Genomic DNA, 23,150 nt, shown 5'->3' with positions numbered 1-23,150 from the left:
GGCATAGCCACTAATCACATTACACATAACACCCTCAATTTCAAATTTCAGCCTCATCACTCGATCTGATACTCTTTTCAACTCCAAGACATTCTTAGCCAACTCTTCTTTCAAAATAACCCCGACTCCATTTCTCTTCCCATCTACACCATGGTAAAATAATTTAAACCCTGCCCCTAAACTTCTAGCCTTACTGCCTTTCCACCTGGTCTCCTGGACACACAATATATCAACCTTTCTCCTAATCATCATGTCAACCAACTCCCGAGATTTTCCTGTCATAGTCCCAACATTCAAAGTCCCCACATTCAGTTCTAGGCTCTGTGTTTTCCTCTTCTCTTTCTGCCGAAGAACCCGCTTTCCACCTCTTCTTCTTTGACTTCGACCCACAGTAGCTGAATTTCCAACGCCGCCCCGCAGGTTGACGGCGCCGGTGGCGGACGTTGTTAACCCGGGCCACGACCGATCCGGTATGGAATTCTTTGGATGAACGCTCATATTTGTTTGGCAAGGTTTTAAGCCGGATGCCCTTCCTGACGCAACCCTCTGCATTTATCCGGGCTTGGGACCGGCCTACAGTTTGCACTGACTTGTGCCACCCATAGGGCTGCATTCTGAACAACATTTGGACAATCCTGTTAAATACTGGGAGAATATAGTCTGGTCTGATGAGACCAAAATTTAACTCTTTGGATGGCATAATGCACATCACATTTGGGGTAGGAAACATGTATGGTAGGTTAATTGAAGACTCTAAATTGCCCATAGGTATGACTTTGAGCGCAAATGGTTGTTTATATGTTCTTTGCGATTGGCTGGCAACCAGTTCAGGGTGTACCCCGCCTCCTGCCCGATGATATCTGGGATAGGCTCCAGCACTCCCGTGACCCTTGTGAGGATAAGTGGCTCAGAAAATGGATGGATGGAAGTCTACTTGAGATAAAAGCAGACAAAAGAAAACATCCATCCATTTTCCATACCGCTTAGCCTCACAAGGCTCATGGCCAAACATTCCCCCCAAAATATGCTTCAAGCAGTGTTGTTTACACCCAACATTTTAAATTTATGGCCATGTGTGGGAGATTGTATGTTTTGATAAAACCAAGGTTGAACAGGTGTAGACCTTTTAGACCCACTGAAGCTAGATGGATGAAGATATATCAGATGGAGGACAGCTGTATAGAAACAATGACAGAGGAATAATGAGATACTTTATTCATCCACAAAGGAAACCTTCTTTGTACGCACTTACTCAGTATTGTCATACCTTAAATCACTGACAAATACAAACATGGATTTATTGAGGACAAGTGTAACAGCATGACACAAAACTGCAAACAGACATCTAATACACATACATTAAACATGCAACAACTACACGGGACAGAAGAAAGTACCGTTAAGATTATAAAGCGCTAAGAGACGCTCTTTCAAACTCCACAATGGGCTCAACAGAAATGGCTTCCCTCTATAAAATGTTGCTGGATAGAACAACTTGTAACACAAAATGAAAATTTTCAACAAAGTGCCATAAGGAGGAGGATTCCAAGAGCCCTCAAATACAAGAAGGTTGCTGAACCCCAAAGCAAGCATTCCATGTGCTACTTTTTACAGGCCTTTCATCAAACGCGTCGTACAGCAAGACAAAGGCAAGTTTAATGTATAATACCATACACACAGAGGCAGCAGTCCCCACTCATGACTTTGTTGCAGAATAACAGCCGCAGGATGTCTTGCTAATTTTAAAATGTACAACATACAAACATTTGTATCACATACAGACTGATGATAAGATGACCCTCGTGATGATAAGCCGTCGTCTTTTTCCCCCCAAGATTATTACTTGTTTTAAACCTGGGATGGTCATTATGGGGTGGGGCAGGAGGACAAACAATGTGCTTTTATTGCAATGGAAAATTATTAAATTCACTTAATTGGTCCAAAAATGTAAATGTGTTTACTGGAAATAATGTATACTTTGTTCATCTATGCAAGTGAAGTACAGTGACAGGCAGAACAATTAAATGCTCTTCCACCAGATGGGAGAGCTGTTGAAGCTCTCCATGTGTCTTTCTTTAATTCCTGCAATATATCAGCTCTGACAACTTTACAGAGTAAAGTTTTCATTCATCATTACTATCGTATATACAGTTTGTGACATTTTTGTTTAGTGACGCGCTGTGAAATTTTTCTACCGTAAAAGCCTGGCCTCAATAAAGGCTGGAAAACACGTATGAACTGTGCTCCATAAATAAAGTATTGATTGATTGACGAGGATAACATTCTCACTGAACAAGTAAAAATACTCCCTTTATACAATGATATGCGCATTTGACCTTGAAATCACAGCACGTGTACTCAGCAAAACCAATTCAGTCTTCAACTATTTGTGCCGGTCTACAGAATGTCCAGTGATGCTCTACAGTATTCTCATTTGCCCGCTCGCTCATGTGGTGCACACGCGTGTTGCGGATGGTGAAGCCTTGTTTCATGATGTAGTCCATGAGATGAACTCGCAGGGACACCTCCTGATGATAGTCACATGGCCCGAAGGTGAAGGACACCTGGCAGTCTCTGGTATCCATCATATGTTTGTTCCACTTGGTGAAGTTGTTGGAAATACCCTCCAGCAGGGCATGGACCTTTGTCGTTATAGTTAGCTGTGTGATGATAACGGCAACTGGGTTGGAATATTTGGATAGTTTGCGGGTGCTGGAAAGCTCCACAACCTGCTCGAAGATGTCGGGAGGGTACAGCGGCTTGGGATCACTTAGGCAATGGATCAAGGGTTCAATCTGGTAGAAGTCTGCCTCTTTCCTCAGTAAGTCTGTCTCTGTAAAGTCAGCCGGTAGGGTTAGCTCTGACGTCCGCAGGAAGTTCAGGATGTATCTGAAAAGTGTGCCGTCACGGTCAATAAAGTAATTTCCATGCGAATCACGGGCTGTTGGGAAATCTCCCCGGAACATGGCCCCCAGCATGGAGTCCGGATAACGCTGCAGTGTGGACAAACTGGTGGTGTACAGGTGACCTCCTACGTTTAAGGTAACAAGAGTAGTCATCTAAAGAAAAGATGAGAGAGGAATCATGTTTTAATTGCATTTACACCAACTCAAGCCATCAAATCAACTGTAATCAGTAGGGACACACCAGTGCCGATACTTAAAAGTACATCTGTACACATACTTGCTCACATACTATGACACGAATACCATTTCACCAGCCTGACATACAGTATATCTTCCAGGTAGGAGTCAAGTCAGCCGTGCTGATAAACTTTAACGTAAACACGGATGACAACACTTTGTTAGCTGACTGCAAATTATGCTCTTTAAAAAGGAACGTAACAATTGGCGATCATCTTGGTAGTATTCTTGGAAAAACATGGAATGAAAACTTCAAGTGTCTCTAATATCCTCCATAAATATATTCACGGAAAAAGAACCGATGACTAAAGTACGGGACCTCTTCTACTGCCCTCACTGCTGTTCTCATGAATAACGTTCAATTTGCGCTATTTAAGTCAAGTTTTTAGGGCAAATGATGCAGTCAGAAATGTCACGGCAATTTTTTAAGGTCGGCTTCGAGAACACTTTCGAGCTTAATGGCGGATATTTTTACCTGAAACCTTTTAATTAATCAGGGAAGGGGTTCACCGAGTAGAAGACGAAAGTATCGATTGTCGCTGTGGACATCCATGCAAGGACGCTTAAGATGCTGAAAAATTCGTCTTTTCTGGGTGAGTACTGACATTCCACTGCAGTTTAGTATATTCCTTAAGCTCATAGCAATTGTTAATATCAAAAGGTCGTGATTCATTGAGTTTCATACTCATAATTGAAGAGAGAAACGAGTGATTTCCCAAAAAGAGGTGTGCGGCACAATATGTGTACACCTGTGCGTACAATTGCTACGTCCTCGGGGTGAGTTAAATAAAACAAAATGTGGGTTCCCTTAAATTAGGGGTATTAAAGTCATTTTTGTCACAGGTCACGTCGTTGGCTTCCCACGGAGGGCTGTTATGACTGTGAACCCATATAATTGAATTATCGCCTCATATAATTACATATACACAACAAATTGATGGAGGACTTTTTAAAATCAGAAGCCAATAAAAAAATGCTATTATTGAATTTCATTTAAAGGGGAGATTAGTAAAAAAAAAAAACGTTTTTTAAATGCTTGCAATATCTCAACGTTACACATCACATTACAAGTGAAGACAATTTACAATTTTGGTATTTTCCAAAGAAACATGAAGTCGACGGACATCTTTTGCAGGGCAGGCAGGATCTGGCCCCGGGCCACAAGTTTGACATGTGTGCCTTAAAGTATCGGAGTGATTAATTTAGTTTCTGTACCTCAGTAATATTGTATATTATTATATGTAATATCAGTTTGTTTGACTCTTCCACTAAAAAAGCATGAAAGCCTCTTTTAAATACAGACAATAACATACACGGTCACAATCACCTCCTCGCTGTCCCTAATAAAGAGGTCAATTAATCCACGATCGCTAAATCACCGCGAAAGATGCTTATGTAGTCTGCTTTGCTTGTAGTTGTTAATAAAATGTCAACGATGTGTAGTTTTGAGCAAAAAAATTGCATGATCTAACATTAGGTAAGTTACGGCTGTTAGAAAAGCGTGCAGTTGGATGTTAAAATGTGAGTAATCACAAGTTGTCTCAAAATGTGTTATATTTGAGTGAAACTCCATGCTCAAGAAGTTAGTGTTTTCAAACAATATTTGATTAAAATCAAACAATTTCATCACAATTGCATTGTCACGCATCAGTAATTGTCATCCGCAAGTACTGTAATTATATGGAAGTACTTCTATTCATACTCAGTCTGTCATAAAGTGGTATTTGTAAATCCCTAATCATGATTATTTTGGTGCCATGTAAAATCTATGACATTTTTATTTATAAAGATAATAATAATGGATTTTTAATTTATTTTAATAACCTTTCAAAGCACACAAGGACATGGTACACACAAAGACGTGATGTTATGGCTTGCAAGCATCTCTTACCCTATGGCCCCAGCCTCCATTCTCCATTTGTAGAGAAATACCCACTTGGTCAGGACCAAAACACGGAGCAACAAACGTGGTTTGGCTCAATTCACTTTTACATGTGAAAAACAAGCAAACAAACAAACCTCATCAAAACCTCCAAGTGCAAGCTCAGTCTAATCATGTCCATCAACAACACAACAATTAATGAGATTCTGGCTGTGCAATTTATTTTTCAGGCAAAATTAGTTTCTAATTGAATTGTGCTTAATACATTACCAAATGGCTGCTCCACACTAAATAGTACGTACAAATTCCAACCATAAACAGTGAGAGTAAAATGCACAACAACATAATTTAATCATTTTAACGGAATTCGTGTTGAACAGGATCCCGCATCTTCGCCATCCATCGATTTTTTTTTTTTTTTTTTTTTTTTAAGCGTGGAGGGTGAGCTGGAGTCTATCCCAACTGACTTTGGGCGAGAGGCACGGTACACCAATAAATAGTCGCTGCCAAACGCAGGGTACAAATAGACAAACCACCACTTACATTCACACTTTGGACAATTTAGTCTTCAATAAACTTAACGTGTATGTTTTGGGAATGTGGGCGGAAAGCGAAGGTGGAAAAAAGAAAAAAAAACACACACAGGACGGTCCGGATTCGAACACCCTACCTTGGATGTGCTACCCACTTACTCACCGTGACGTCCACCCTTTCCCATTCTCCAGTGCAAACGAATGTTTGTTCAGTCGCTACCATACAGACTAGCGTCTTCGCGTCCAGAATTAAGTGCAAAGTGGGAAGTATTGCCAATCTGAACTTTTCTTGATAAACACTACGTCAGACAAACTTTCATTGCAATAAGAGCAGTTAATGCTATCTAGCTCATTGCTAGCCTGCTAGCTCGTGTGGCTAGCGAGTTAACAATGTAGCTGATGTTACGAAGAAAGACATTTGCGCTTCCCAAGTTGTTCATTTTAGACGCGACAGAAACGATTACATACAAGCTCACCGACTCGCTGGTTTGGATTCCGTATCTTTTTGTCCCAAAAGTGCAGCCTGACGTTGGTGTTGAGCGGTGCAGATGCCAGGTAGTCAATGATGTTCACCGCAGCCAAGCAATCACACACACGCGCGCGCACACATTCGTCTTGCCCGTTTACAAACGTCGTTACGGTAAGATCCCACCAGAGCCCATTTCAAAATAATATCTACATTCGATGAGAAGAACACAACCAACAACACAACACAAACTGCCAGGTAACGCCACGGCGATACATCTTGATCTGCAAACGTCGAATCAAGGCAATTGGACTTTCCTTGTTTGTTGAAGGCGTTTCACCTTTAATCCAAATGTCTTCCGTTCAAAGTTTTAGGTGTGGAATCTACATATTTATGTCACTGGAGGTTTTGGGGCTTGGGGCTTGGGGCTTGTCAACATAGTGTGCTGTTGTTGCCCAGCATACCAACCTATCATTCACTCTACTAGTGACAAAAGAATGAGACAATCTTATAAAAAAATGTCCGGATATCCCTTCCCCAAAGAAATGGCCTGTTCGATGGTCTATGTGTATTCTAATACAAATGGGATAGATACAGTAGTAATTTCTTCGCAATGGTGGGAAGTAATAAAGTATTTACTGTACTGAAGTACAACCCCAATTCCAATGAAGTTGGGACGTTGTGTTAAACATAAATAAAAACAACAATACAATGACATTCAACCGATATTTAATTGAATACACTACAAAGATAATATATTTAATGTTCAAACTGATAAACTTTATTGTTTTTAGCAAATAATCATGAACGTAAGGACATTAATTGTGGAAAGTTTTGTAGCTTGAGTGCTTTCCCATTCTTGCTTGATGTACAGCTTCAGCTGTTCAACAGTCCAGGGTCTCCGTTGTCGTATTTTACGCTTCATAATGCGCCACACATTTTCAATGGGAGACAGGTCTGGACTGCAGGCAGGCCAGTCTAGTACCCGCACTCTTTTACTACGAAGCCACACTGTTGTAACACATGCAGAATGTGGTTTGGCATTGTCTTGCTGAAATAAGCAGGGGTGTCCATGATGTTGCTTGGATGGCAGCATATGTTTCTCCAAAACCTTTCAGCATTAATGGTGCCTTCACAGATAGTGTAAGTTACCCATACCATTGGCACTAACACAGACCCATACCATCACAGATGCTGGCTTTTCAACTTTGCGTCCATAACAGTCCAGATGGTTCTTTTCCTCTTTGGCCCGGAGGACACGACGGCCACAATTTCCAAAAACAATTTGAAATGTGGACTCGAACCACATAACACGTTTCCACTTTGCATCAGTCAATCTCAGGAGTTCCGGCCCAGAAAAGCCGGTGGCGTTTTTGGGTATTGTTGATAAATGGCTTTTGCTTTGCATAGTAGAGTTTTAAGTTGCACTTACGACTGCAGTGCCAAACTGTATTTACTGACATTGGTTGTCTGAAGTGTTCCTTAGTCCATGTGGTGATATCCTTTACACATTGATGTCAGTTTTTGATGCAGTGCCGCCTGAGGGATCGAAGGTCACGGGTATTCAATGTTGGTTTTCGGCCTTGTCGCTGACATGCAGTGATTTCTCCAGATTCTCCGAACATTTTGATGATGATATGGACCGTAGATGATGAAATCCCTAAATTCCTTGCAATTGTACGTTGAGGAACATTGTCCTTAAACTGTTCGACTATTTTCTCACACACTTGTTCACAAAGAGGTGAACCTCGCCCCAGCTTTGCTTGTGAATCACTGAGCAATTCAGGGAAGCTCCTTTTATACCCAATCATGGTACCCACCTGTTCCCAATTAGCCTGTTCACCTGTGGGATGTTCCAAACAGGTGTTTGATGAGCATTCCTCAACTTTCTCAGTCTTTTTTGCCACCTGTCCCAGCTGTTTTGGAACATGTTGCAGCCATAAAGTTCTAAGTTAATGATTATTTGTTAATCAGTTTGAACATTAAATATCTTGTCTTTGTAGTGTATTCAATTAAATATAGGTTGAACATGATTTTCAAATCATTGTATTCTGTTTTTATTTATGTTTAACGCAATGTCCCAACTTCATTGGCATTGGGGTTGTTGATTTTCCAGGTATCTGTATTTATTTGTATGTTTTAAGAACGGGACGGTAGGCGACTGGTTAGCACATCTGCTTCACAGTTCTGAGGACTGGGGTTCAATCCCCGGACCCGCCTGTGTGGAGTTTGGATGTTCTCCCCGTGCCTGCGTGGGTTTTCTCCGGGCACTCCGGTTTCCTCCCACATTCCAAAAACATGTGTGCTAGGTTGATTGAAGACTCTAAATTGCCCGTAGGTGTGAATGTGAGTGCGAATAGTTGTTTGTCTCTATGTGCCCTGCGATTGGCTAGCGACCTGTTCAGGATGTACCCCGCCTCCCACCCGAAGATAGCTGGGATAGGCTCCAGTAGCCCGCGACCCTAGTGAGGAGAAGCGGTAAAGAAAATGGATGGATGGATGTTTTAAGAATGTGGCAGACAGAATATCTGAAGAAATTTTATTCGAACCCAAACTGTGGCACACGTGCGAACCACTCGCACAGTGTATTGCCCCCTTAGGTTGACTCATTTACTAACATTGCAATAATCTGTCATACAACACATGAGATTGAGTATGTCGTCCCATATAGAATTGGAAAATGACTGAAGCCAACTTTACTGCCATGACTGACTACTGCACAAAGTTCTCTAGACTCAAATCAACCACCACAGTACACTAACTTTGATCAACTTAGTTTCTTTATATTTGTAATTAAATACGGAACCAGTTAAGTGGCACGCACATGCACACACAAAGACCAATTTGATTTCAAGATGATTTCTTTGTGCCGCCTCTTGCTTCTTGCTGCAGGATAATGAACTCTAGAATGAGTTTGGCTGTGCGACAAGGCCTCTCCATCACCACGGAGTGGCCACAGTTCTCCAGCAGGTCCACTCTGCATCCTGGCAATATTTCTGCAATGACTATGGCTCCAGACACATCCACCACCTGGGGCGAAAAATATATGTATATATTTTGTAAATGTATGCTGATATTATCCTGCTTCTTGCACTCTCCAGGATACAGTGACAAATGTTGACTAAAACCTAACAGTGGACTTTTTAAAAACATTTTAATTAAGTGTTGCAAATCATCTTTGGTTAGCTCACAGAGCATCAACATAGAGTTTCTGTAGTTTCATTGACTAGATTAGTCATCTACAGTAGTTTTTCAATGATATTATCCGAGTCAATACAGTTTACATATTTCTACTTGGACATGTCAAACTCCTACTACTTGTTGGTCCACAGCCCCTTGAAGTTTGTTATTTTCTGTACTAGGCGTTAAATTGATGGCCTTTACCTGGTCCCGTTTGCCCCATATCACCTGTACAGGTGCAGTGATGAGATGCAAGTGTTCCTGTAAGGCATATCTGGATTTCTCACTAACAATCTCGAGAAACACTGTTTAACAAAAGGAAATACAATTACAGTCTATGTTTAATCATGCATGATAAACCAGAACTGTAGGATGTTCAAATGAACTAACCTTCTTCATAAAAAGTATTGTGAGGCTCTCGGACATCAACTAGTCCTTGAAGAATCTAGACAACATGACCCAGTTGAGCATGAAATACTGCAACTATTGAACACTGTGTAAAAAAAAAAAAAAAAGAAATAACTTACTGAGCCTGACCTGCTGAGGTATTTTGAAGCGAACATGAGAACAGAGTCTGAACATGTCCTCCATCTCTTCAGGTGTGGTTGGGATCAGTGGGATATTCAGTGTGTAATTGCTACGTTCCAGGTCTTGCAGGTGATTATCGAATTTGGTCTCACATGGGTGTTTGATCCCTTCAGGATATATACGAAACAACAGACACTTCAAACTTTTGTGTGAATGACTACATTAAAATGAAATACATGTTACTATGATTGTTTTTCATGTAAATAACCAGAAGTGGGGAGTAACAAGCTACTTTTACACTGTTAAATTGAGTTACATTCCGCTTGTTACTTGAATGTTTATCTACAGGTATTTATTATTGCTTGCACGCTCTATCAAAGAGACATGTCACGTGATTCCGCTTCTCCAATCCAACGTAATTACTAGTTATGTTTGACTCCATTTGACCAATCAAACGGTGTCAGGCAGTTACATGACCACACAAACTCCACGGCCCCAAACAGAAGCAAAGTTTTCAAAAGTGTTTAATTTTAATTTTCAATAAACTGTATAGATGGGGGGCACGGTGGCCGACTGGTTAGAGCGTCGTCCTCACAGTTCTGAGGAGCGGGGTTCAATCCCCGACCCCGCCTGTGTGGAGTTTGTATGTTCTCCCCGTGTCTGCGTGGGTTTTCTCTGGGCACTCCGGTTTCCTCCCACATCCCCAAAACATGCACTAATTGGATACTCTAAATTGCCCGTAGGTGTGAATGTGAGTGCAAATGGTTGTTTGTTTGTATGTGCCCTGCAATTGGCTGGAAACCAGTTCAGGGTGTACCCCGCCTCCTACCCGATGATAGCTGGGATAGGCTCCAGCAGGCCCGCGACCCTTGTGAGGATAAGCGGCTCAGAAAATGGATGGATGTATAGATGGGCTCCGAAAAAAAGAACAGCTATGGCTTGCTGTCATTTGTGTCTACCTAAAAATCCACTTGGAACTTCAGAATCATACCAGAGGCTGTTTTGGTTTGCGTTTGCAAAATGTACTCTTCTGTGGATTAAGCTAGCACATGAATGCAAATTGCAGTTTGTCTCAGCCACTCAGACCCGTTGGAGTGATCTGTTCCTCGCTGGAGAAAGGGTTGTGCGGATTCAAAAGGAGCAGAGTGAAAAAGCCATGTACAATGTATGCACAGCACTGAAGATAAACTTGTAAGGTAGCAGAACTCACGTTTCTGAGTAATGAAATGTCAGCATTTCTGATAAATGTGAGTGAGTCCACGTGGCGATGTTAAAAAAATAAATAAATAAATAAAATAATCAAATTACACAGTATATAATTAAATAAATAATCTCGGCCTGGTCAGCCCATTGTGCTATTTAACATGTGTAAACATCCATCAATCCATCCATTTTCCGTACCACTTGTCCACACAAGGGTCACGGGCATGCTGGAGCCTATCCCAGCTGACTTTGGGCGAGAGGCGGGGTACACCCTGAACTGTTCGCCAGCCAATCTTAGGGCACATATAAACAAACAACCGGTTGCACTCACATTAACTCCTCTGGGCAATTTAGAGTCTTCAATCAACCTACAATGCATGTTTTTGGAATGTGGGAGGAGGGACATGCAAACCAGGGAGTACCTGGAGAAAACCCACGCAGGCACGGGGAGAACATGCAAACTCCACACAGGAGAGGCCAGATTCGAACCCAGGTCCCCGGAACTGTGAGGCAGATGTGCTAACCAGTCTATCACCGTGCTTAAGTTAATTTATGACCATTTATTATGGCTGAATTTGCTTTATTTTCTTTTTAAAATGATATTGTTGGGAAATATTTTCATTTGCATATTCATGTTTTATATTTTTGTCTATTTGACATTCATGTGTTCATGTTACTCACTGTACTTGAATATTTTATTCACTGACTTACTGTTATTATTTGGATGACTAGTTTTTACTTTTACTTGAGTCGTATTATAAAAGTAACACTACTCTTACTTGAGTGACATTTTTGGCTACTCTACCCACCTCTGCAAATAACAAGGCATACAGTAGAACGAGTGTACATCCCATGCATGCACGCGGATTCCGACAGGCAGAGACACACACACACACACACACAAACACTGACCATCTGGACAAATGAGAGTCATGCTGCAAATTTCAGAAAGGTAGGTGGCAGCGTACACCCCAGCTACATTTCCCCCCATGGACGTCCCAACCACATGGAAAGGTTTCCGGTTTAAGCGAATGGTTTCCACGAACTGAGAGAGAGGATGCACCAAAACTGACTTTCAGAAGGGAAACACTGGAAACAGCTTATGATTTGTATTGTATATTTGATAGCAATTTCTTCATTGTGTACCTGATGAATCCTCCTGACCTGGCCCATAATGGAATAATCTTCTGTGTTGGTGCGTGTCGTTCCCTCATGGCCTGGCATGTCCACGCACACAATGTGCAGATGTTTTGGTAGGTACTGACAGAGAGAGTACAGCTTAAATGTACAATACATCAATTCATTGTCGACAGACAAATGTATAGGGCTTCTACTGAATCCTATTCCAAATAGTAATTTCACAGCCAGATTTTCATCAATGGGAGCTGTAAAAGTGAAGATACATTTTTACATCCAGCTGAGCACATTCACAACCCTAGTAAACATGAATTTAAATTGCATTACAATGTATTGTATTTCCCAGCCATTTGCCCATATAATAGAGCAACATTTATTTTTTATCTAATATCTTTCAAAAACACAATTCATTTTTTTAGAGGATCTCAAATTAGCAGTCAGATTGTTAGTCCAGCCATCCATTTTCCATAGCGCTTGTCCTCACTAGGGTCAAGGGTGTGCTGGAGGCTATCCCAGCTGACTCCGGGCAAGAGGCGGTGTACACCCTGAACACCCTGTCAGCCAATCACAGTGCACATATACCTGTAAACAAACAACCATTCCCACGCACATTCACACCTACAGGCAATTTAGAGTTTTCAATTAACCTACCATGCATGTGTAGTATATTTTAATAGTAACACAATCAGACTTCCTTTGGGAAGGTCAAATGGTTGGAGGCCTGTATTCACACCAACTATCTTTCCTTGTAATTCTACATCAAAGAACGTCCTTTAACCAGTTATATGTTTATTGGGTTGTCCTGCTTCCCCCCTGACAGAAACCTGTCTGGGGGTTACAACAGGGGCCAGGTCTTCAAAGAGGACTGTTTTGCATTATCGCAGCAAAGGGCCCAGGGGAGGGGGATTGACCAGACGAAGAGGCACCAGCAGGCGAGGGCGATTCTAAATATGGTCATGAGGAGCACCATCCTTCCGGGTGCACCCAGGGAGGGGCTAATTCCACGCCCAGAGAATTAAACCTGGATAAAACTGAGATCCAGGGGTTTTCGGGGGCTTTTTTGTCATTCTGGCAATGTAAGCAGCTGTTATGACACTAAGGCTTGTTCAATAAATCGAATTAGCCCAAAGGCCAAGTGTCTCGAAGTCTTCATTCATCCCATGCTCTATGGACGTCGGAGTTCTCCCGGGTGACCTCCAACTCGGAACCACAGGCGAAAAAAATCCACCACACGTTTTTGGAATGTGGGAGGAAACCGGAGCAGCCGGAGAAAACCCACACAGGCATGGGCAGAACATGCAAACTCCAGAGAGGCGAGGCCGGATTTGAACCCGGGTCCTCAGAACTGTGAGGCAGATGTGCTAACCTGTCATTCACCGTGCCTCCCACATTGTTAAGTTAATATGCATAATTGTTATGGTATTAAAACACCAAGCTCTAAAAGGTTCTGAAAAAACACCAGGCTTTTTCAATATTTAAAGAGTCAACATGCTATCTACATGAAAATATATTATTTAGGTGTTATTATTATTCAAAATCCTGGAGGCATCAAATTCAAAATGAGAGAATATTTGGGGAAAAAAATAGTTTACCAGTTTGAACATTAAAGATCCCACATTTTGGCTATTTTGACCCCCATAGACCGACTCTCTAGCACGGACTTAACAGGAGTACAAAAATGTCAACTTCCTTTCAAAACACACCTTGGTTTTGTTGTACGAGTGTCCAGAAGGGCCTCTCTGACAGCTACTTTTCTTTGACCCAGTTTTGTATCCGCTTTGTCCGTATTTGGTTAAGACTACCCCCTTTCCTCTGATTGGTTGCCTTTGTGTAGAAGACCCACTTGTGAGAGCGCACGTGTTTCTTTATGTTTCCAGCGCTGGCTCGGGAGCAGAAAGGGAAGGCGGAAATCTTCGCTAGTGACGTAGATAAGCTCGAGAAATTAAAACTACCCGATTTCAGGCCTCTCTGCAGAAAAACATCTGTAACTCAGCAATGCGTGGACAATTTTGATTCATATTTCATATGTTTTGTGAGGGCGGCACGGTGGAGGACTGGTTAGAGTGTCAGCCTCACAGTCCTGAGGACCGGGGTTCAATCCCCGGCCCCGCCTGTGTGGAGTTTGTATGTTCTCCCCGTGCCTGCATGTGTTTTCTCCGGGCACTCCGGTTTCCTCCCACATCCCAAAAAACATGCATAAATTGGAGACTCTAAATTACCCGAATGTGTGAGTGCGAATGATTGTTCGTATGTGCCCTGCGATTGGCTGGCAACCAGTTCAGGGTGTACCCCGCCTCCTGCCCGATGATAGCTGGGATAGGCTCCCGCACGCCCGCGACCCTAAGTGAGGAGAAGCGGCTCAGAAAATGGATGGATGGATGGATGTTTACTGAGGAACCATAGAGGCAATATTCCATCCCAAATACTAGAAAAAGTTGGCTTTGCAAAATATGTCGCATTTAAATGTCTTTGTAGTGTATTCAAATGAGTATAGGTTGAAAACAATTGGCAAATCATTGGATTCTGTTTATTTATTTACACAATGTCCTCACTTCATTGGGTTGAGGGTTTTTATTTGCCTCCCTTCTCAAATATATTTTTGTTGCATAGTTACCCCACTTTAATGATTAAGTTCATCAAACAAATGTAAATGTCAGAAAAAGAAAACCCATGTAAACATAAAATGCAGTATTTGGCTAGCAGTCCTATGTTTATGAACTGATGAAGCCTACTCAGATGAGAGGGGAAACGTCTTCTCAGACAACCAGAATAGTCCAGTTGCAATCCTTTCAATGCTCTAAGAATGAAATGACCTGTATGACTGAGTATATTCATAGGCATTGGGTGAATTTGCTGCCTCAAACGATCATCTTTTATAAGCCCACAATTGCCATCGCACTTTCGGCTGACCTTGACAAGCGTGAGCCAGGTGTCTTTGTGAGCAGAGAAGCTGTGCAGCATCAAAATAGAAGGTCTCATTCCGGGCTTTCCTCGGCAGGAGTAACAGAAGCGGTAGCCTCCGCAGTCTGCATAGTGTACCTGGAGACCTAGAGTCCTCCTCCAGTACCTGCAAAAAAACCACCAATGGCAATTTCAATTTGCACCTCAAATTCAATATTGATAGAACAAGTTTGACACAAATTAGGAACCCAACCATTTGGACATTTGTTGGGACAACTTTCACAAATATAGTGGGAAGAAAAAGTGCTGTGATCAACCTTACCAATAGTAGACTTTAATGAGCGCCGAGGGCCACAGAAGGAAGGAAGCGACGAATGCCAAAAGGGGAATAGCCAGTGTTGCCCCAGCAATTATAAACAGATTCACTATGTCTAATTCCGCTGCCATGGCTTTCCTGGGTAAAACACAATGATTATCCATGTGAATCATTACACAAATTACAGTTTGCCAGGCTAGCTTTAGACATTCATCAAATGTTTTGCTGAAGGAGAAGTAGATGATTTGATGATGAAGCTTTGATTTTACCAACGTGTTTAGCTTAGGTTATAGTTTGTGTAATTAAAATCTAATATAAACGTGTGTGTGTGTGCATAGAAAAAAAGTGGACTTACTATTCAGTTGTTTTCCCTTGCTTGATTGTTGTCAGGCTGACATACAGGTTCAGCTTCAGTGGTTGCTTTTAAGTCATGTAGGTGCTTTATTTATTCATAGTTTGAAAGCCTGTAAATTGAAAATTACTTTTTTTTTTTTTTTACAAAAGCTTCATGTCTGTGGTTGCGCAGTTAGTCCCAACAGATTATGCTGGCTCTAGATAAACTCATTGATTAATAGTCATCATCAGGGGGAAACTGGGCCACGAGATTATTCGGTCTTTGTTTTAAAGAGAACGCACAAAGAAGGACATACAAGATTAAATAATAGTACAATATATAACGCAGAGAGTTCGAATGGAAAACTAAAATGAAATATTTAATTCTTCCAACTAATATAGCTAAATTCAGTGCAACGTCTGAAAAATGCTGGAGGGACCATGTGACGGACATGGGAAGTGTGACAGCAAGATTGCAGTTTAAAATGAATGAATTAGAGGAATTATGGACAGCTATAAATACAAGAAACTGAAGATTGATGTAAACCCTACTATTTTTTTTGTTTATTTTGTTTTGTTGTGATATTTCGTTTGTTTTAGGGTCAATAGTTAAGTCACTAGGGATAAAAAGAAGTTTAGACAAATGTATAGGTAACTGTACATACTGTAGATGTCAAGAAGATGACAATAATAATAGATTAATTAGTAGTATGCATTGATAATTATACATGACAATCAAATTTATAAATTGTAATGTGTGTACTGAGCACCCAATAGTTATAATAGTGTTCGTGAAATGTAAAATATTTATGGGTGCACATGTACTGTATGCATGTGCAGTATATGGGTAAGTGCATGCATACATGTGAACGCATGTATTGTGCTATATATAATATTTTAATAGTTTTTATATGGTGCTTAAAGTGCTTATGTGCACTGATGTGGATATGTGTGTAATTGATTTATATTGTATTGGAGCATGTGTGGAAAGATGGTCTGGTGGTGTATTGTACAGATGTTGCCCAAGGAAATCTTAATTGATACAACGCTACAGTTAAAAATAAAAATGAACGCACAAGCTGAACTTTGCAAATGACCATGGCTCAAACCACAACACAGCAACTGAAAAATAGAAAATGTGCTAGTAACAACGTCTTTATACTCAGCCCCTATATTGACTGTTGGATTGTCGAACAGTGAGCCGAGGTTGCAAGTACTCAATACACCACTGGGTGTCACGAGAGAGACAAAAGGTGTGTGCAATTTACAAATGTCAAATAGTGACACGCACAGGGGATAGCAGACAGAATGTACCACTTCCATCCCAGGTCATCTTTGAGGTAAAAATAATAATAATAATAATAAAATAAAATAATTTTGTTTAATAAAACCAAAATATGCTCACATAAAGATCTTTTAAGTATGCTTGTCTCCTGCTGACAATGTGCTGTATGCTGCACTTCAGTGGGATTCTGAAGAGCTGGGATGCAATGTGTTGGCGATCCTGAGAGGTGAATGTTTGTAATGCGATAACACTGTCTACAAACACATGAACACTTCACCAATTTCTAATGTTCAGTTGATGATCAGATAGCAAAAACATAATACCGGTACTCGAGGCTGCTCACTGCAGTGTTGAGTAATGGGCATAAAGTTCAGTTAATCCAGTATATTGATGCAGAGCTTTGCATTCAAGCTACACAGCTCAAAATGAACCTGCATCCATCTGATGGTGTGCAGGGCTGGCATTTTGCTGCAACCCTGGACATCTACTGATGACCTACATACAGAACAAACTGGAGCAGAACAAATGAATAGAAATGGACGCTCAGCCTGGGAGGTTTTTTTTTTACTTTATTTTTTTATCTTTGGTGCTGCATAATATATTTGGTTTGCATGCCAAAAACGGTGGTCGTCACATTATAGCTACATCCACAATCTAATCGTCACAGGGCCTCTTGACAGTGATCATTCAAAAGCAGCCAGCTTGCTAAATGTGGGGTGCCAACAAAGTAAACGGAAACGGCGCATGGTCAGTGATGACGTAGTGGCGCGTTGTGACATCTGAAATTTAGCAATGAATGCGTCATTCTATTCGGACAATTTTCCATCGAGTTTAAAACTTGAAGTGTTTCATTTCTAGGCTTACACACAGTATTGCACAACACGGAGTTCAGGACCACAAGCTCATGATGTCTGGAGACAAGGGCTACAGTATTCAGATATTCCATTCGATGTAAATGGAATGAAGGCTCGTGGTCACAGTTCTCTAATGAACGAGAAACTTTAACATGGTTAGGAGTCCTGAAATGTGAGTCATATTCCCGTAATCCATGTTAAAATATGAGACATCTACTGTAAATATAAACCATTAGTTAAGAAATAGTCTTGCTCATTGGCTTCTCACAAATGGCCAAAATGTGCAGGTGTGCTAATAAGGAATCGGGGCCAGGTTAAAGATTGGATTTGAATTACAGAACAGTACTGTACATCCTTTGTGAAACCAGTCGTGGAACCTTTCGGACACCGATCGTGTATCGTTTGTGTTACGTGCCTGTCCGCTCTTTTGTTTGCCCATGTGTGCTGTCACGACAGTTTGTGCTCGCGTGTTATTTCGGCTAGTATGCTAGGTAATGGAAGCGCTCGCAAAACGTCATCGTGACGTAATTCTCACACGTGCGCATTACACTGAGTGTCAAAAGTCCCATTCACTTGCATATAATATTGGCTAAGAAACCTCGTTTTCATGGCTTTTGATCATATTATGCAAGTTTGGGCCAGCTGATGCCAAGGAAAGCTAAGCAGCAAAGCTTCTGTACAACAGCGGCACTCAGGATTTACCTTAAATACTAAGTTATTTGGACAAATGTGTCCCAAATGCATCCACCTGGCCTGACGGAGTGGATATATTTGAACTACAACTTGTAATTTTGGCCTACACAAAAGACTTAATGAAAGTGTGCAAGTTTTTTTTATGCATATATGTTAATCATTCAATTGTTGATTAGAAAATATTCAGACGACAAAACGTCTCCATATGTGACATGTATTTGCATATTATAAGGCTCATATCCAGCTCATATAGTAGGCCTACTACTACTACTACTAAGAGTAAAATATCACCAAATGAATCGGAGGCATCGAGTATTTAAGAGTGAGATGCAAGTTATCTAATGTGGGATTTTACTTTTTTCATTGCCTTTGTGCCAAATATAATAAAATGTCATATTATATTGCAAAACAAGTTATCATAAAGTGTATTACTATTTAAAGTATCGAAAGCAAACATGGTTGGTCCGTATGGTTCCACTTGTGTCATGTAATGTGGGTGCACGTAAGCTTTCAGTGAGCTTCATGTGTCTTTGGGATGCCATAAAAGCTTTAAGAATCCTTTGTTTACAATCTGTATGTACAGGCCATAACCAGAGGTGGGTAGAGCAGCCAAATATTGCATTCAAGTAAGAATAATGTTACTTTAGAATAATATGACTCAAGTAAAAGTAATCCTCCAAATAATTACTTAAGAGTACTCAGTGAAAAAATTACTAAAGTTACCAGTAAGTAATTTCAGACTTATTTTTTTAAATCAGAGGATGAACATAAAATAAAATAAGGTTGCTACAACTCAACTGATTTATTCTTTTATCTTTTTGAGAGAGGAGGTAAAAATAAACAAGTGAAGTAAATTTGAATGTGACTGACATGGACTAGACGTTTAACTTGCTGCCTTCTTGGCCAGGTCACCATTGAAAGAGATGTTCTCTTTTAAGTTAACTGGTCTTTTACATGGTTAAGTAAAGTTTAAATGAAATAATAATACAAATAAATCTGGTTGCACAAGGGTGCACTCCCTCTTATAACTGCCATGTGGCGATGTTAAGAAGTAACAGATCACATTCAAACTCATGTTCAGTGGGAGTCCACAGACATGTGCCACCATTAAAAATTTTAAGTGGGGGGGATACGTGCATAGGGCCTTACAGAACACATTATTTGCTTTATCTCATAAAAATACTGAATGAAGAAGCTGTTTGCCGGCCAGACTTATTGATAGTGTGTGTGTGAGAGAGAGTGTGTATGTGTGTGTGTGAGAGAGACAGAGAGAAAACAAGATGCATGTTTTACAGTTACTTGTGACCATTAAATGTTGCTATATACACAGCAAAACAACAACAAAAACATCTGCAACTTACTGTACCGCAAGGTGTTTTCTCAAGTTAGAAGTGGGCTGAATTATAATAATATCCAAGTTTGGGCGGTGACAAAAACCACGCTGCATGTTAAAGCAGTTTTTTTTCGGAGTCTGTTTTGTAAACACGAGTCGCCTGAGGCTGTCACGACTCACTTTGATTGGCCTGTGACAAGAATACTTTGTGTGTGGATATGTGACTTGCTTGTGTCGTTGGATTGGTGAATTTGAGTCAAACATCACTATGGTAATCACGGTGGATTGGAGCAACGGCGCCCGATGCGGAAGTTGAAAAATGAAAGTCCAAAAATAGATTGCGCATACAATTATTGATAAATGAAAGTAGCGAATGGCATGTAGATTATTGTAACGGAGTAAAGGTACCCATTTTTCTAACATAAATACTTGAGTAAAAGTAAAAAGTATGCTTCATTAAAACTACTCTGACGAATACAAGTTATCCAAAATTTTACTTCAGTAAATGTAACGGAGTAAATGTAGCGCGTTCCTAACCTCGATAACTCGTGGTCGGCTATTGACTTCCAAAGGCTTTTTGCCAACCAAGAAACCAAGTCACCATTTGGTAAAGACTCGGTGAATACTCCCACACTATTGATGAGCCTCATGTGAAGGTATATTGTTCTGAATAATTTATAGTGCCATGAAAAAGTATTTGCCCCCTTCTGAAATTCTTATTTTTTGCAAATTCCCCACTTTAATGTATAAAATCAAACAAATGTAAATATCAGAAAAAGATGACCCACGTAATTACAAAATGCAATTTTTAAACAGGGATTGTATTTAAGGGGAAAAAAATATTCAAAGCTACCTGGCCCTGTGTGAGGAAGGAATTACTTCCCTTGTGAAATCATGAATTAACTGTGGCTAATCACATTTTGTGGAACGATAAGTTAATTTTCACTGACCACAGCCAAGCCTAATTACCTCCAGACTTGTTCAATCAAGAAATCACCTAAATAGAACCTGCCTGACAAAATGAAGTTGGCCAAAAGAGCTCAAAAAGTTGGCCAAAAAGAGCACAAAATGCCACAATCCAAACACAGAACATATGAGCAATAAAGTGGTCCATTTACCATATAAATGAATAATCACCTCATATAATACATACAGTATACACAACAAATTGATGCATAACCAGTTTTGAAATCAGAAGCCTATAAATACATGTTTTTCAACTATTACATTTCTTTTCAAAGGGGAATTGGTAACCAAAAATGCAATATCTCAACGCTATTACACAACAACACAATTAACAACTTTGATTTGCTTTCGTGGGCCACATAAAATGATGTGGCGGGCCGCATCTGGCCACCGTACCACTAGTTTGACACCTTTTGTTTGGGGGAGGGGGAGGGGGGATTAGTCAGAGATTTTCGAGGATCCACTGTCTACAGGGTTCCTACACATTGGAGATTTCAAAATTCCTTACTTTTTTCAGATTTCTAAGTAAATAATTCAAACAATTTGTAACATTTGAGTAAATAGATGTGTATCATTCTGATTCTTTATATACCACTATGTTGCCAAATAATTTCCAAAAGATTATAAAGGGATAATCAATGATACTTCGCCAACCAGTCTTTATATTTAGAATTTATGAGCCAGTTGTCAAATAATTTACATCTGCCCGTTATGAGTTATGTCAACGATCATACAAGATCGGACGAGTATACTTCAATGTTCATACCCAACGAGATGTACAGTGATCAGGGTTTAATGGATGACATGGAGGCGTAAACCAACACGCAGTCATTGCCTCTATGAGGGAATGTAAACACTACTCAGTACACCAGCAAAGAGATGTTCCAGTTTGACAATGTTAAATAATAACCACAGGTATGACGATAAACTCAGTTTTGATTATTACACATCCATCCATCCATTTTCCCATCCTCTTAGCCTCACAGGTGTGCTGGTGCCTATCTCAGCTGACTTTGGGCAAGAGGTGGGGTACACACTGAACTAGTCGCCAGCCAATCGAAGGGCACTAAACAAACAACCATTCGTACTCACATTTATACCTACGGACAATATATAGTCTTCAATTAACTTACCATGCATGTTTTTTGAACGTGGGAGGAAACGGGAGTACCTGTAGAAACCCCATCCAGGCATGAGGAGAACATGCAAACTCCACACATGGAGGCCGGATTTGAGATCAGAACTGTGAGGTAGCTGTGCTAACCAGTCGGTCACCATGCCGCTAATTATTACACATAATATTCGGTATATTTATATGTGACATTTGATGCAAGCTCAGGCTGCCAACGCTGTACTCTCTGTTGGCCATCGTTGACTGGACTGCAGCATAAAATTGTCACAGGATATCATTCAAAACGGTGATGAAGTGTTCAGTTCGAATGGATGGAAGTGTCTTGGCATTTTAATCGCCTATTTTGTTGTTTTCGTCACATTGATTTCATCCTTTTCGTCTGCGAGTTGATTTAAATCTTAGATTTAACTCTTTGTACCACTTCTCCCTCATTTTTCCTTCAATTTAAGGTCTTGTAATCACTACATAAAATTATCAAATCACTCATTATTGTTTTAAATTCACTTATTTCTGTCCTCAGAGTACTTCACGTTTACTTATCAGAAAATTTAACTGTGTCCGAAACATGAATATTTTTCCATACAAGAGTTTCCATTTTCCATACTTTTGCAGACCTGGATATTTCTGAAATCAAATTCTATACTTTTCCATACTTGCGTAGGAACCCTGGTGTCTGTTTGTTGAGCAACACTCATTTGACAATTTTTTTACATTTATAAAAGTCTTTTTATTTAAGATCCAGATGTGGAGTTTGCATGTTCTCCCCGTGCCTGCGTGGGAATTCTGCGATTGGCTGGCAACCAGTTCAGGGTGTAACCTGCCTCCGGGAGGCCCGATGATGGCTGGGATAGGCTCCAGGACGCCCGCGACCCTTGTGAGGAGAAGCGGCTCAGAAAATGGATGGATGGATAGGGAATTAAAAGACAGCACACCCTCTCAAGAGCATTCATCCATCCATTTTCTGAGCCGCTTCTCCTCCCTCGGGTCGCGGGAGTGCTGGAGCCTATCCCAGCTATCATCGGGCAGGAGGCGGGGTACACCCTGAACTGGTTGCCAGCCAAACGCAGAATTCCCTATCAAATAACCTATAATTCCCTTTTCCCATTGACCTTGAATGCAGCAGTGCTTGTCTGAATTACTGTTAAGGTGAGAAAAATAACTCTCTCAACTTCATGTGATCACAATATGGCTAATTTATATAACACTGGCCCCACACAGAGCTTCTCCGCCTCTGACTTGGAAGCTAAGCAGGGTGAAGATTTGAC

At 40.7% G+C, this 23,150-nt stretch overlaps 2 protein-coding genes across 7 annotated transcripts; both read right to left on the bottom strand.

The window, feature by feature from the left end:
* Nucleotides 1-1,191: 1,191 nt before the first annotated feature.
* On the bottom strand, nucleotides 1,192-6,167 carry kctd6b (potassium channel tetramerization domain containing 6b). Of its 3 annotated transcripts, XM_061678659.1 has the most exons (3): nucleotides 6,035-6,167; nucleotides 5,035-5,128; nucleotides 1,192-3,059 (listed from the first exon to the last, which is right to left on the bottom strand). In XM_061678659.1, the coding sequence occupies exons 2-3, from the start codon at nucleotides 5,059-5,061 to the stop codon at nucleotides 2,373-2,375; spliced, it is 714 nt and encodes a 237-aa protein (XP_061534643.1). In that variant the 5' UTR covers nucleotides 5,062-5,128; nucleotides 6,035-6,167; the 3' UTR covers nucleotides 1,192-2,372. The 3 variants fall into 3 exon arrangements, with proteins under 3 accessions (XP_061534643.1, XP_061534661.1, XP_061534652.1); XM_061678677.1 differs by lacking the exon at nucleotides 5,035-5,128 and having other exon boundaries at nucleotides 6,027-6,167; XM_061678668.1 differs by lacking the exon at nucleotides 5,035-5,128.
* Nucleotides 6,168-8,621: 2,454 nt separating this feature from the next.
* abhd6b (abhydrolase domain containing 6, acylglycerol lipase b) lies at nucleotides 8,622-19,846 on the bottom strand. 4 transcript variants are annotated; one of them, XM_061682393.1, is made up of 9 exons: nucleotides 19,816-19,846; nucleotides 15,296-15,427; nucleotides 14,983-15,139; nucleotides 12,082-12,195; nucleotides 11,848-11,980; nucleotides 9,742-9,899; nucleotides 9,595-9,649; nucleotides 9,409-9,509; nucleotides 8,622-9,054 (listed from the first exon to the last, which is right to left on the bottom strand). In XM_061682393.1, the coding sequence occupies exons 2-9, from the start codon at nucleotides 15,418-15,420 to the stop codon at nucleotides 8,875-8,877; spliced, it is 1,023 nt and encodes a 340-aa protein (XP_061538377.1). In that variant the 5' UTR covers nucleotides 15,421-15,427; nucleotides 19,816-19,846; the 3' UTR covers nucleotides 8,622-8,874. The 4 variants fall into 4 exon arrangements, with proteins under 4 accessions (XP_061538377.1, XP_061538290.1, XP_061538466.1 ...); XM_061682306.1 differs by lacking the exon at nucleotides 19,816-19,846 and adding an exon at nucleotides 15,645-15,776; XM_061682482.1 differs by lacking the exons at nucleotides 9,409-9,509; nucleotides 19,816-19,846 and adding an exon at nucleotides 15,645-15,776.
* Between the last annotated feature and the right edge of the window lie 3,304 nt (nucleotides 19,847-23,150).

Source organism: Phycodurus eques, chromosome 1 (genome assembly GCF_024500275.1).
Source record: "Phycodurus eques isolate BA_2022a chromosome 1, UOR_Pequ_1.1, whole genome shotgun sequence".
Taxonomy (NCBI): Eukaryota; Metazoa; Chordata; class Actinopteri; order Syngnathiformes; family Syngnathidae; genus Phycodurus; species Phycodurus eques.
The sequence above is the reverse complement of the archived record's forward strand: the minus strand, read 5'-3'. Positions and strand labels throughout refer to the sequence as shown.